General features: G+C 39.9%; 2 protein-coding genes across 2 annotated transcripts; one reads left to right on the forward strand and one right to left on the reverse strand.

Annotated features, from left to right (window-relative positions):
- The first annotated feature begins 1,032 nt into the window (after positions 1-1,032).
- Positions 1,033-5,849, forward strand: LOC135623201 (uncharacterized). Its single transcript, XM_065125872.1, has 6 exons — positions 1,033-1,695; positions 3,001-3,251; positions 3,344-3,719; positions 3,846-3,977; positions 4,064-4,239; positions 5,500-5,849. Exons 1-6 carry the CDS (start codon positions 1,114-1,116, stop codon positions 5,621-5,623), a joined length of 1,641 nt encoding a protein of 546 aa, XP_064981944.1. The 5' UTR covers positions 1,033-1,113; the 3' UTR covers positions 5,624-5,849.
- A 912-nt stretch (positions 5,850-6,761) lies between these two features.
- LOC135623205 (5-amino-6-(5-phospho-D-ribitylamino)uracil phosphatase, chloroplastic-like) lies at positions 6,762-8,542 on the reverse strand. Its single transcript, XM_065125879.1, has 2 exons — positions 8,405-8,542; positions 6,762-8,227 (listed from the first exon to the last, which is right to left on the reverse strand). The coding sequence occupies exon 2, from the start codon at positions 8,114-8,116 to the stop codon at positions 6,953-6,955; it is 1,164 nt and encodes a 387-aa protein (XP_064981951.1). The 5' UTR covers positions 8,117-8,227; positions 8,405-8,542; the 3' UTR covers positions 6,762-6,952.
- Positions 8,543-12,942: the final 4,400 nt, after the last annotated feature.

Genomic DNA, 12,942 nt, shown 5'->3' on the forward strand with positions numbered 1-12,942 from the left:
GTGTATTATTTGCTACAATGACTTGCAAGTAGTGCATTCACAACAATCAAACACCACTTTTTAGTTCACAAAACTTTCGGTTTTGCACTAATAAAATAATTTCCTTGATGGTAGAAATAAGAATTTCAAATATAGAGGAGAGAGAAATAAAAAATAGAAAGAAATAATACTCTATCATTGCCTAAATAATTCTTCTCAAGTTTTTCATAAATTCTTGGGCAATTTCCCTAGAAAAAATTGAAGTATTTGTCAATCGATGCCTTTTCTTTTTTTTTTTTTTCAAATAATATCTCTAATTTTAAAAATAATCAAATCGTCATTCAAAAACTTTTTCATCTGTTACCGTGTTTTAGACTAATGTAGTGTTTTGATTACTACAATAAAATAACTATAAATGAGTCCATTGAATCAAAATATACTAAATATTATTTGATACATAATATTATGATTCACATAGGTATTTACAATATTTTATAAACAACATTACCTAAATAAAAATCAAGAATTAGTTTGTTATGACTACCACAATGAAAACATCATAAATGATTTAAATAAATTTATAATTTCAATTAAACAAATTATAAATTTAAAAATATTATATTGTAATAGTCTATGAGCAGATAATAAAACATCACTTATAGTTTTTTTTTTAATAGCATCAACAGTATTTTATTACCTCAATAAAAATACTGAAAATGCCAATGAAAAATACTATAGACGAGCTAAATAAAAACAGCATAACCATTAGAAAATACTAAAAATATGAATTTTTTTTAAAAAAAAACAGCCCTAAAATATTGATAATTTTCAACATAATTCATCAATTCACATAACAGAAAAAAAAAAAAAACAAAAACAAAAACAAAATACTCAGATAAAAAGGTTAGCCCATGTAGTGCGACGATCCCCGGAGCGTGGTTGGGCGACAGGTGCGCATGAGCCGTCCATCTGATGGCTCCTTATGGTCGATCAGATCAACGGCTCTGATCCAATGTATCATACAATCTACCGTCATGATCAAGGGTGTTCCCGCCAAATGGTCCTGAAAAACCCTAAACCGAGCCCTCCTTTTCTCGCCGCCCACCGTAAACGCTAACCTTCGCTGCCGGAGAGATGGAAACCGCCGTCAACTCGAGGACCGCCAACGGGGTCGCCACCGGCGGCGCAGGCAACCTCGTCCTCATCCTCGACTATGGCTCGCAGTACACGCACCTCATCACCCGTCGAATCCGGCAGCTCTCCGTCCTCTCCCTGTGTATCTCCGGCACCTCCACCCTCGACGCTATCGCCAAGCTGAAGCCCCGCGTCGTCATCCTCTCCGGCGGTCCCCACTCCGTCCACGCCGCGGGCGCGCCGTCGTTCCCGGACGGCTTCATCGAGTACGCCGAGGAGCACGGCGTGTTCGTGCTCGGAATATGCTACGGGATGCAGTTGATCGTCCAGAAGCTCGGGGGCGTGGTCGCTGTCGGGGAGAAACAGGAGTACGGGAAGATGGAAATAGCGGTGCCCGAGGGCGAGTGGGGATTTTATGGTCCGGAGGCCATCGGTGGGCATCAGACCGTGTGGATGAGCCATGGAGACGAGGCAGTGAAGTTGCCGGAGGGATTCACGGTGGTCGCGAGGAGCCTGCAAGGATCGGTGGCGGCAATTGAGAATCGCTCAAGAAGGTTTTACGGTCTTCAGTACCATCCCGAGGTGATTTTGGAATCCCTTCTCTGGTTTCCTTCTGTCTGTACATATCGTGTAGATCGTCATAGGCTTTTCATGGTATCAGTGAGTTATTTTTACTTCAGCATAATGAGGAGAAGGAACTGTGTCTTCTTATAGTACGCAATTCCACTATACTTGAAATTTAGAAGAACTTGTTACTGAGTAGCATTTGTTGTGAAGAATTTGCTATGATCATTAACAGATACTTGTCTTAAAAATTAATTCATGTTGCGGAACAAGTAGAATAACATTATGATTTGCTTGTGAGTTCGTACCTCAGCAACGTGTATTGTAAGTCAAGCTATGCATGTTTCGATGTATATCGATTCCTCTGCATTTCAGCATGGTCTGGCATCTAATAAGATCTGACTCCTTATGGCAACTCTAGGCGAGTTATCATAATTTTGATAGATGTTGCTGTCGATAGGCACCACAAGAACTATAATTTGCATATGGTTTTAATTATTTCTCTTTGTGCAATTACGTATGAGGAAATCATACTACTGCATGTTTTGTTCTGTTATCTGAGTTGTGTAATGTGTTCTTAGTAGTAAAGGTCTCCTTCCTTAAAGAACTCACTGTTTTGGCCTCTTGGGATAGTATGATGCATCTCCTCTCATCGGTTTGAAGAGTTATTTTGATTGAATTGAAGTACAGAAACAAATAAAATGAGGCAAGAAAAACGAGAATCTGTTCGTGTTGTCAATTCTAATAACTGAAATATTAACCTTTTCGCTTTGTAGTTGCTCCCCTCCTATAGCTGTTTGGTGCAACTTCCTATGTCTTTTCAGATGTAATTTTTAGCAGAGACCATGTGAATCGTCGTTTCTGTATCAAGCTGATATGGCTTTTCATGTTTCACTTAAGAATCTTAGTATCTTCAGTAAAAATACTAAATTTTGTTAGGAGAAAACTGCATCCTGTTACATGTAAGCAATATCTTTCTTTTCTTATATTACTACGCACGACATCTTTTGCAAGTTATCCTATATCCTAATTTTGAAAGCTAGAGTCTGTACCAGGACTGGTCGACACAAAAATGATTAATTGTGTTGATTCATGAGGCAAACATATCTTTAAAGACACAGATATATGTTGAACATGGTGTTTGCTTATTTATTTCTAGTATTCTTTTGTGTAATTTTTGGTCTTCCTCATGATTTTTTGAATGCTTAGTGTACGTTCTGCAATTGGTCAAGAATCATGTGTACAATCTTGGTACCATACAAAGTTGATTGTAGTGCAGTGTGTAGCTACATCGCTTGATTTTCTCTTCCAATCCGTCAATAGGTAACTCATTCAACACAAGGAATGGAGACACTGCAACATTTTCTTTTGGATGTTTGCGGGGTGACTGCTGACTGGAAGATGCAAGATGTACTTGAAGAAGAAATTAAGGTCATCAAAGGCTTGGTAGGGCCTGATGAGCATGTGATTTGTGCACTATCTGGAGGAGTTGATTCCACTGTTGCGGCCACTCTTGTTCACAAGGCAATTGGAGATAGGCTTCACTGCGTATTTGTTGACAATGGCTTATTGAGGTTGCCTGTCTTTCTTAGTATTAAGACATTATAGAAAATATATATTCTATCACAGTCATCTGACTGAATATTATGAACTTTCCATGCTCTAGGTATAAGGAAAGAGAGCGAGTCATGTCAACCTTTCAAAGTGATCTGCATTTACCAGTTACCTGTATAGATGCATCCGAGCAGTTTCTTAGTAAGCTAAAAGGTGTAAAAGATCCTGAGATGAAAAGAAAAATTATTGGACGAGAGTTCATATGCATTTTTGATTACTTTGCTGAAGAACTAGAGGAAAAGTTGGGAAAAAGGCCAACATTCTTGGTCCAGGGAACTCTCTATCCGGATGTTATTGAATCCTGTCCACCTCCTGGAAGTGGAATGACTCACTCTCATACAATCAAGAGCCATCATAATGTTGGAGGACTTCCAAAGGAAATGAAGCTAAAGCTCATTGAACCACTTAAACTCTTGTTTAAAGATGAGGTATAGCTTCGAGCATCATCATATGTTCATTGTAGACTTTTATGTGATTCTTTTCTAGCGCCTTTTATCATTTATCATCAATTATGCTACACTGCTTTTAATAATTTGACACTTTTGCTCGAAAAGGTACGAAAAATGGGGAACATTTTGAATGTTCCTGAATCATTTTTGAAGAGGCACCCATTCCCTGGACCTGGACTTGCTGTTCGGGTACTAGGAGATGTAACAGAAGGAAATGCATTGGAGATTCTTCGTCAGGTTTGCTTGTTATTTTATTTTAGTTCTTTATCTAATCATTGTGCTGGCAACATTGCTTTCACTTTGGACATTATTTTTATTATTAGGTGGATGAGATTTTCATTCAGTCCATCAAAGAGGCTGGTCTTTATGATTCCATCTGGCAAGCTTTTGCTGTTTTTCTACCAGTGCAATCGGTTGGTGTCCAGGGTGACCAAAGAACCCATTCTCATGTGGTTGTTCTTAGAGCAATTACCAGTGAAGATGGAATGACGGCAGACTGGTCAGTGACATTCCCCTTGTCAGAGTTTTACAACCTTTTTTAGTTTCGCATTCATTCATCAAATATAAAATGATGCCTTTAATTACAATGTAACGCAAAGGAATAGACTGGTAATAAATCAAGTTTAGCCATTGAAGTGTGCTTGGCCCAATGGCGACCTCGTCCAAAAAGTGCACTGTTGCTAACTGTATGCTTCCAGTTATATGCCCTTGAACTTAACTTACCTACTGAAACTTACAACGAGAACTGTACAAATATATACATCCAACCTCCATATAGTGATTCACACTAACTACCAAAACCTGCTAACACCATGTACCAACTAACTTCCAACCAATCACTACCATACGAAACACTCAACACGCTAGCTGCTTAACTACTAACTTTTGGACAACAACTACCAAATGAAACACTACAACACACTAACTTCTTAACTACTGTTGTTTAAACTAGACAGGCAATCCCTGAGATTCCGATAACTTCTAATCATCCGTAGTATCCTTAATCTCCTTTCCAATTAAAAATTGAAGTCACACTACTTCTTTGATCTTCTGTACAACTGTTTCTGCAGTAAAATTCTGCTCCTGAAATAAATCTGAAATTTATCTCTGACTAGATGCAGTATGCAGTGCCTGCAAACAACCCTTTCCTCGAATTTTGGACTAAAGAAGAGCCGGAGTACTTCCTATTCTAGATCACAGACGTTCTAACTGACACTTCTTTCAAAACATTAAAACCGTTGTCCAGATCCTACCTGTAATTTGACATCCAAAGAAAATATGTTTTATCTCCATGTTCATGACAGAAAAGATATCTCTAATCTCTAGCTTCCTTTTGCTGAAATCTTTATTTGGATTAGGTAATGGTATGATCATCAGAATTCAAAGTGCAGCAACTGCTGACTGTATGTCCTTAACTATTTCAAACACAATCTGCAGGAAAAAAGTGATTAGTTATTATGGTTCTTCACTCAGCATTGGTGTTCAGAAAGCTATTGTGATTGCAGTTCCGCAATCAAGATGATAAACTTCTTAGTAGAAATGTGCAATTTAAAGTGCATAATGCTAAGAATCCATAGGCTGAATTTTTCTACCTTATATTCGTCCTCTTTTATTTTCATGCTTACATTCGCATTATTAGATTCTAGACTTGGATGGATGTTTTTTTCGGTTCATGAATTACCTTCACTGTGCTATGAATTTCCTAACCCCTTCTCCTTGCGTGCAAATCTCCCTTCTCCCTGCATGCAAATCTCTTCAGGTACTATTTTGACCACAAGTTCCTCGTCGATGTGGTTAGCAAGATCTGCAATAATGTCCGTGGCGTGAACCGGGTCTGTCAGGATATTACATCAAAACCACCAGCGACCGTGGAATGGGAATAAATATGTTGATTTGGCAGCTTGCTAGAGCACAAAATACGTTGCTGTTTATGACGACTGGCCTTGATCAAATTATCTTTATGATTCTCTAGGTCCGGCCGTAAGGAGGAAGGTCCAGGGCATATGATTCCATATATTTACTTATCAAGTTATGAAAACAAAACTCGAAAAGGCAAACAAATTGCTGATCGTTTTATAAAATTGCTTGATGTGAAGTGGTGTTTTGTTATCTTCTCTGTGTGTATGATATTTTCTTGTTTTTGGGTCCGAGTTTGAAAGGCATTGTGCTATTGATACTCCCACCATTCCACCCTACTGAAAACTCATCGCCTCTGCACCAAAATTATCCGAGTTTGGCCGTTTCAACGACCAAACACCTCTCTTCTTTGGGAGTATTTTGACCTTTATAAGCAATTTCCATCAATTCAAGAAGCAATCTTCCGAGTTCAATGCACCTGTTTGTTGGCTACGTTTTGTCACAGGAATGACACAATCCACACTTCGTCAAACCTACCTCTGGCAGCAAAAGAAGATATGATGGCAAATACAAAATGCACTACACCCTTGTGATATCAATTGATTCAGGTGTGCTCGGTCAATCCGATTCTGCCTTCTGCCGTGTCCACAAAAATAAATATCACACACTCTATGAATCATTCAAAAACAACGTAAAAATATTATATTAATATTAGTATGACATCGACCCGAGTTTGGAAGAAGAACAACCACCCCTTGTGGCGAAAAAAAATCGATTCTTCCAAAGACAGCAACTTGTAACTTAGAAGCAATGAACAGGCAGAAGAAGGGGAAATGACACTAATGGAATGAGAGAGAGAATATATATATATATATATATCTATCTATCTTCCTTGATCGGTTAGCTACAAATTTATAGGACAAGTACTTGTTGCTTGCAGCAACTATGGTTCCTCATCCAACAACTACTTGTTGTGTCAAACATAGACAGAATCGACAACTATGGTATCAACATTAGCTATGCTATCAAAGGGTGCACATCTGTTCTCGATAATGTCATCTAAAGATTTAGCATCCAACATGCTCTCGAAACAAATGATACATCGTTTCGAAAGAAACTAGTATTGCGAGTTACGCTATATATTTCAGCACATGATGAGCCCGATGAAGACCACGCAGCAACTGATTCATCCTCCTTATTTGCTTTTAGTTTGTACAATGTCTGAAGGATGCAGAATTACATGTGATAACTTTTTACAAAGCTAAGAGCTAAGAACCCAAATTTCCTGCTTAAATCATGAATTATATATTGACTGCAGGGATGGGAAAACAATAAGCTGTGCATCGGAATACATCTTACCAGAACAGATCATCAACACCCACCGAGCACGACGGAGATGGGTCATCCTCCTCCTCTTCCATTTCCACCTCTGGTTCTCCTGATTCAAACTCGGGAGAATCAATATCGGCGAGGTTCTTCAAGTCGACCACCGATAGCTCATCCAGCTGCCTCACCACGAGGTCAGCTGCACGGAGTTCATATACCGGGTGTTTGCTTGCCACCGCCACGCACTTCATTCGGGCATCATGTGCTGCCTCCACCGTCGAATTCGAATTCCCGAACACGATGCACCGCTGCGGTATGAAATTGAGGAGCTGTGCAGCATACAGAAACATCTCCGGATCAGGTTTTCCTCTGAACACATCTTCTGCTGCCACTATCACATCCAAGAAGCTCTGGACGCCAACACCCTCGACTGCCTCTTGGAGGACCTTCCGCGGTCGCGTGGATGCCACAGCAAGTGGAATCTTGTGGTTTGCAAGAGTGGTCATAAGCTCCTGAGATCCAGATCGAAGCTGATAGTACCCACCATTTTTGAGGCTCCGATATATTTCCTCCTTCCGAGAGGCCAATCGTCTGAGCTCCGTCGGGTCTCGCGACCAGCAGAGCACCTCAGAGATTGCTTGCTCATTCTTCATTCCCTCGATTCTCTTCAGAACGAAGGCCAACGGTGGCGAACGTCCCTCTTCTCGAGATAACACCAGCCAGGCCTGCCTTTGCAACTCGGAGTCATCTTCAACGATCACCCCTTCCATTTCAAAGATCACGGCAAACCACCCGCAACCCATTCTTTCTTGACGGAGCAGTGGGTTGTGAATCATGGGATCGTCGGCCTTGTTCGCAGGAGGCCACAATCTACCAGGACTCACGCCTGCTGTATCGCTCGTGTAACCGAGATCACGAGCGATCCTCCGCCAGTCCTCTTTCGAGGGGTTCTTTTCCTTTGTCAGCTCCATCGCCATCGACTTGATGGTCGAATCCACGAAACCATTGTATCTCTGCCTGGGAGTCACAACGGAAGTGGAAGGGCCAATCGGCCACCGCTGCCCGATAAACTCCGTGACGAGCAGCCGGCAGGAGCCAGTTCGCCGCTTAAAGTTGTCATCTTTACAACAGGGCCTTTGGTAGAGCAGGTGGTGACCGACGAGGGACGTGCTTGCGCCAATGGTATCGACCATAGTGGCAAATTGGATTCAGCAAATCTGATAAAAAATCTCTGTTTTCCCCCCCAAATAATCCACAGAAGCCAACCAATTTGGGGCTAAAGCCAATCCTAATCCAAATCCAACCTGCAAGAACATTGCTTTATGCTTTAAATCCTTCGATCCTCGTTAAATTCCTAATCTTGCTCTCTCTCTCTCTCTTTTCTCGAGAAACCATCAAAAATCAATTTGGGACAACAAGAACAAGAAACACAAAAATAAACGAGGGATCACCCCCACAAACATCAAACGGCGAGAAAGAACCTCGATTGTTCCGATCGAATAAATTGATTCTGATGGATCGCGAGCGTTGGGAGATCACCACGGAGAAGAGACGTACAGACGCAGGGATTGGGGTTTCCCTGGCGTCCACCGCGCCGGTTATTATTCGTCTGCTGCCCGCGTCGCAGAGGCCACCGGCTGCGTCGGTCGTGTCGGCTAAATCAAACCGACACGCGTCCTGAGAGGAGAGGCGAAAGCGGCTTCCCTATCTTATCAACCTGTGGCGCAGCAAGCTTTTGCCAGTCTGTGGTGTTCTTCGCATCGTTCATACAAAATACTCCGAAATAAAACCAAATAATACAATCTAATAAATTAGTATCAAGTAAAACATAAATTTAATTTTCTGTTCATCGATAATGGTTCTAATAAAGTAATTGATGTATTGGTTCAAACCAGTCTCAAATCTCATCGGTCATATTCGCAGGAAGACAACAAGAGTGAGTACTCGTGTCTGAGGAACACACCCTCTTCTTGGCCTGCTTTGGTCGCCAGATTCAACTGATGGTCTCACTTCAGCGTCCGTGCTCGAATCATGGCCACCAGAACACACCCTCTTCCACCAGATTCATTGAGCTCCCGTCATTGCATAGTTCAGCAACCCTTGTCTGCGTTCCAAGACGCACGAGATCCTCTGCATGAGCTCGCGTCATTGCATAGTTCAGCAACCCTTGTCTGCGCCCCAAGAAGCATGAGAACCAGAGGATCTTGGAGGCGGCTCGAGGCGCACCTGCTGCAAGCTGACCATATCGTCCTCCTCCACGGCGACTTGCTTAGCGTGTCAGCTTTGGCTGCTCAATGGAAGCAGAGCTGCGATGACCGCCATTCATCAGCATGCATGTGTTTTCACAATGGCAGATTCCAAGCTTGCAATTCAGATAGAGCTGACAATATAAGTCAAAATCACCAAAAATTGATACCTAAAACTCACTGCAAATAGAGCATATAATTAAGGTGTTTCGATCGTAATGCCTTTTAGAATGGTGACACACATACTTCAAACTCAGTTTCAAGTGTATCAGCGGGATGATAGATAATAGTAATCCAAGAATGAAAGACATAGCACTCGTTTTAATTGGCGGCACTTTTACCTCCTCCTCCTCCTCCTCCTTCTTCATGCATACCCCCATCAATAGTCTACGTTTGCATCATATAGACTGACGTGATCAATATTTTGGGTCAAATATACTTGACACACATAAGCCGAAGAAAAAAAATTTTCAAATATTTTTCTTCACATATTTAATAAAATATTTTTTTCTTAAGTTGGATCTTGCACTTGCTTGAGTGTTGGAATGACCTGTTTTGAGATAATGCTCTTGATGTGAGAGACTCAAAGCAATCGTTTTTTTTTTATGTTCAACCCAACGAAGATTTGATTCTCAAAACTTGTCGAGGTTTAGTAAATAGATCATATGGAATTGAGTCGATGACATGGATGGATGATCAATTCTAATACTAACATATACTAAGAAAATTTATTACTTTTGACTCAATCACGGGTAGAAAACGCTGTTCAGGATACCATAAAAATGGTGTAAAGCCAATCCAGCCTACATAATTACACAACAACACATTAATAGAACTTCTCTATGCATATCACGTTCAATTGTCTGACAAGATATATATATATATATATATATATATATATATATATATATATATATATATATATATATATATATTAAAATTACTGTTTACAACTCTCATTTTACTATTTATAATCTTTTTAAAATAATTTTAACTATCCTTTTTGTGTATATATATATATATATATATATATATATATATATATATATATATATATATATATATATATATAATCTCTTCTTTTTACTCCTCTTTCGACGAGAAGACAATGAGTGAGGTCAAACAATGATGAGCAATATCGATGGCAACAATGAGCAGCACCAATGGTGACAATAAGTATTGATGGCAATGATGAATAATATGGGTTGCGAGAAAAGAAAAAAAAAAGATAAAATCGATAATATTAAGGTTATAAATCATAAAATAAATTTTATTATTATTTTTAAGTGATTATCAATAGTAAAAAAGGGATTTTAAATAGTAAACTTCCTTTTATTTGGATTTTTTCCAAAAAAATATATTATTTTTTTATTTTTTTTTCAGTTAGCACTCTCCTTTTATTTATTCTTGCAAAGAACCTCTTATTCCCTAAAAGATAAATTTGCCCTTAGCCGTCTTATTGCTTCATCTCGCCTCTCTTGCACATCATCATTGTTGTCATTTTAAGCATGCCCTCGCTCGTGCACCCTCGACAACTATAAAATCAAGGGAAGAAGATCTAAATGTTAGCATTCTATAAATCTCCATTGCTACAACCTTTGCCATTAACATCTACAAAATCTTAGGAAACCTCCACATCACCTCCTCCTCGTTGGCATCAAGCCTCTTACCCCTATCGTTATTTGTTGTAATGGCAACTGCTCACATAAGGGTCAGTAGATCGTTGATCTGGTCCAAGCAACATGGTCCCTCTCTCGAATCTACTGTAATCAATCACCTTAAATATTAACACAACTATCGCACCATGACCCTCACAATCTCGCCATCGCAAACCCTCACAATCATTGTACTCCAGTATCAATGAGAATGACATCGTGAGAGCAAGGATAATGATAAAAGAGAGAATATGTGAACAATGACGATGATGAGGGTAAAGGGCATGTGAGCAAGGACGATGACGAAGGAAAAGGCATGCGAGAGAGGACGACAATGAAGACATATAAATAAATACATCGACAATGATGTGCAGGTAAGGATAATGACAAGGACGAGAGCGTGCAGGCAAGAATAATGGCATAGAGGTGATCACGATGGCAATTGATAATTCGAAGACCAAATATAAATTTATATTTTTAGAAAATAATAAATGCTATACAAGAATAAAAAAAAGGGTACTAATAGGGAAAAAAAAGTATTTTTAAAAAAATTATGCACTTTTAATTTTTGATTTTAAAGCACACCTTTAAATCAGTTGCATTGGCTATACTAGTAGAACTTGAACTCTCCTACTCTTCTCACGCCTCCCACAGCGCCAGTGATGAGGTCCCCGTGAAATCCGATTTGTACTTCGAGCCTGGGGAGCCATGGGGCACGACCCAAGGAATCTCCTCCTTCGAAGCACCAACTGAAGGTTCTCCCACAAACCCTTAGTCCCATCTCATCTCGCTTTTTCTTCACCATCCTTTCTTTCTCTCTCCGTCGTTCGTCCTGAATTGGTTGAGCTCCGACATCGCCACTGCCCCGGATGAGATCTCCACCGACTCCCATGATCTGGTCGAGTCCCCGTCGGAGTTCGAGTAGCTCCATCGATGATTAACTGGAGGTGAGATCCATACATTAATGTGTTCGAAGATTTTGTTCCCGCCTGTCTCTTTGTTTTTCGTGCAAGGAAGGCACCGATCTCGCCGTCTCTTCTGCCCTCATTATCTAAAAAGCGGTGGAGGTGAGAAATATGGAGATCGTGGTGAAGAAGGGCAGTAGAGTAGGAGAATAAAGAGAAGGCGGAGGCAATCGATGGTGGATCGACTGCGATTGACTCTGCTCTTTAGAAAGAATAGAAGATAAGAATAATTATTGAAAAAACTTTATTGAAGAAACTTTATTGAAGAAACTTGAATGCATTAACATGTCCTTCTCCTATTTACATAGATTAAAAAGAAAGAAGGATTTCGCTCAACAGAATAAAGAGATTTCCTTATATAGTTAAGAAAATCTTATCTGCTATCATACCTACCTACTCCTGTCAAGGACACCAATGCAAAGCAAATAATTTATAGAGCAAATTCGTTGTAGCTGCGATGGTGTAGCAGTAGAGGAGAAAGCTGGAGAAAGCTATAGCAATATTATAGTAAAGGAGGAAGTTATAGTAAACATGTCCCTATCCTATTTATATAGATTAGGATGGAGGATTTTCCTCAACAGAATAGAGGATTTTCCTCAACAGAATAGATGATTTTCTTCAACAGAATAATATAGAATAATATAGTTGAAAAATCTTATCTCAAGCGGTGTGGCTGATGAGCGGTTCCGGATCGGCTGCGAAGGAACCCTCCGCTTTGCCTTCTCCTACTTGAAGTCGAGTTTAAAACAACTGCGCGCGATCTCGAACGCAAAATTCTACGGAAGGAGATACGTTTCCTTCTCCCTTACGCCTTCTTTCTTTCAAACGGAAGAAGATGTTGGAACTCTAATGATTGCGATTGTTTTATATCCGTGACATTTTTTATATCTTCATTTCTATGATTCTGGAATTTACGATCAAAGCATCAGATAATATTAGTGATGATGATAATAATAACAATATTCGTATGCATTTGTCTTCCTTATATGGACCTTATTTCCTTTCTGGAGTCTTCTTCTTTGATATAGTAGTGGTTGTGGCAGTGGCAATTGCGTGAAACCTCTTCACCGACTCTGCACCGTCGGAGCCCACGATTACAGGTACACATCGATAAGTAGCCCGCTTTTTCACCCTCATAAGACCGTCTCAGACC

The sequence above is a fragment of the Musa acuminata genome, chromosome BXJ1-3 (genome assembly GCF_036884655.1).
Source record: "Musa acuminata AAA Group cultivar baxijiao chromosome BXJ1-3, Cavendish_Baxijiao_AAA, whole genome shotgun sequence".
Classification (NCBI taxonomy): Eukaryota; Viridiplantae; Streptophyta; class Magnoliopsida; order Zingiberales; family Musaceae; genus Musa; species Musa acuminata.

Coding starts and splice junctions, on each gene's coding strand:
- LOC135623205 (XM_065125879.1), bottom strand. CDS start 8,116: ATGGTCGATACCATTGGCGCAAGCACGTCCCTCGTCGGTCACCACCTG.
- LOC135623201 (XM_065125872.1), top strand. CDS start 1,114: ATGGAAACCGCCGTCAACTCGAGGACCGCCAACGGGGTCGCCACCGGC. Junction 3,978..4,063: donor CATTGGAGATTCTTCGTCAG/GTTTGCTTGTTA, acceptor TTTTATTATTAG/GTGGATGAGATTTTCATTCA. Junction 4,240..5,499: donor GATGGAATGACGGCAGACTG/GTCAGTGACATT, acceptor AAATCTCTTCAG/GTACTATTTTGACCACAAGT.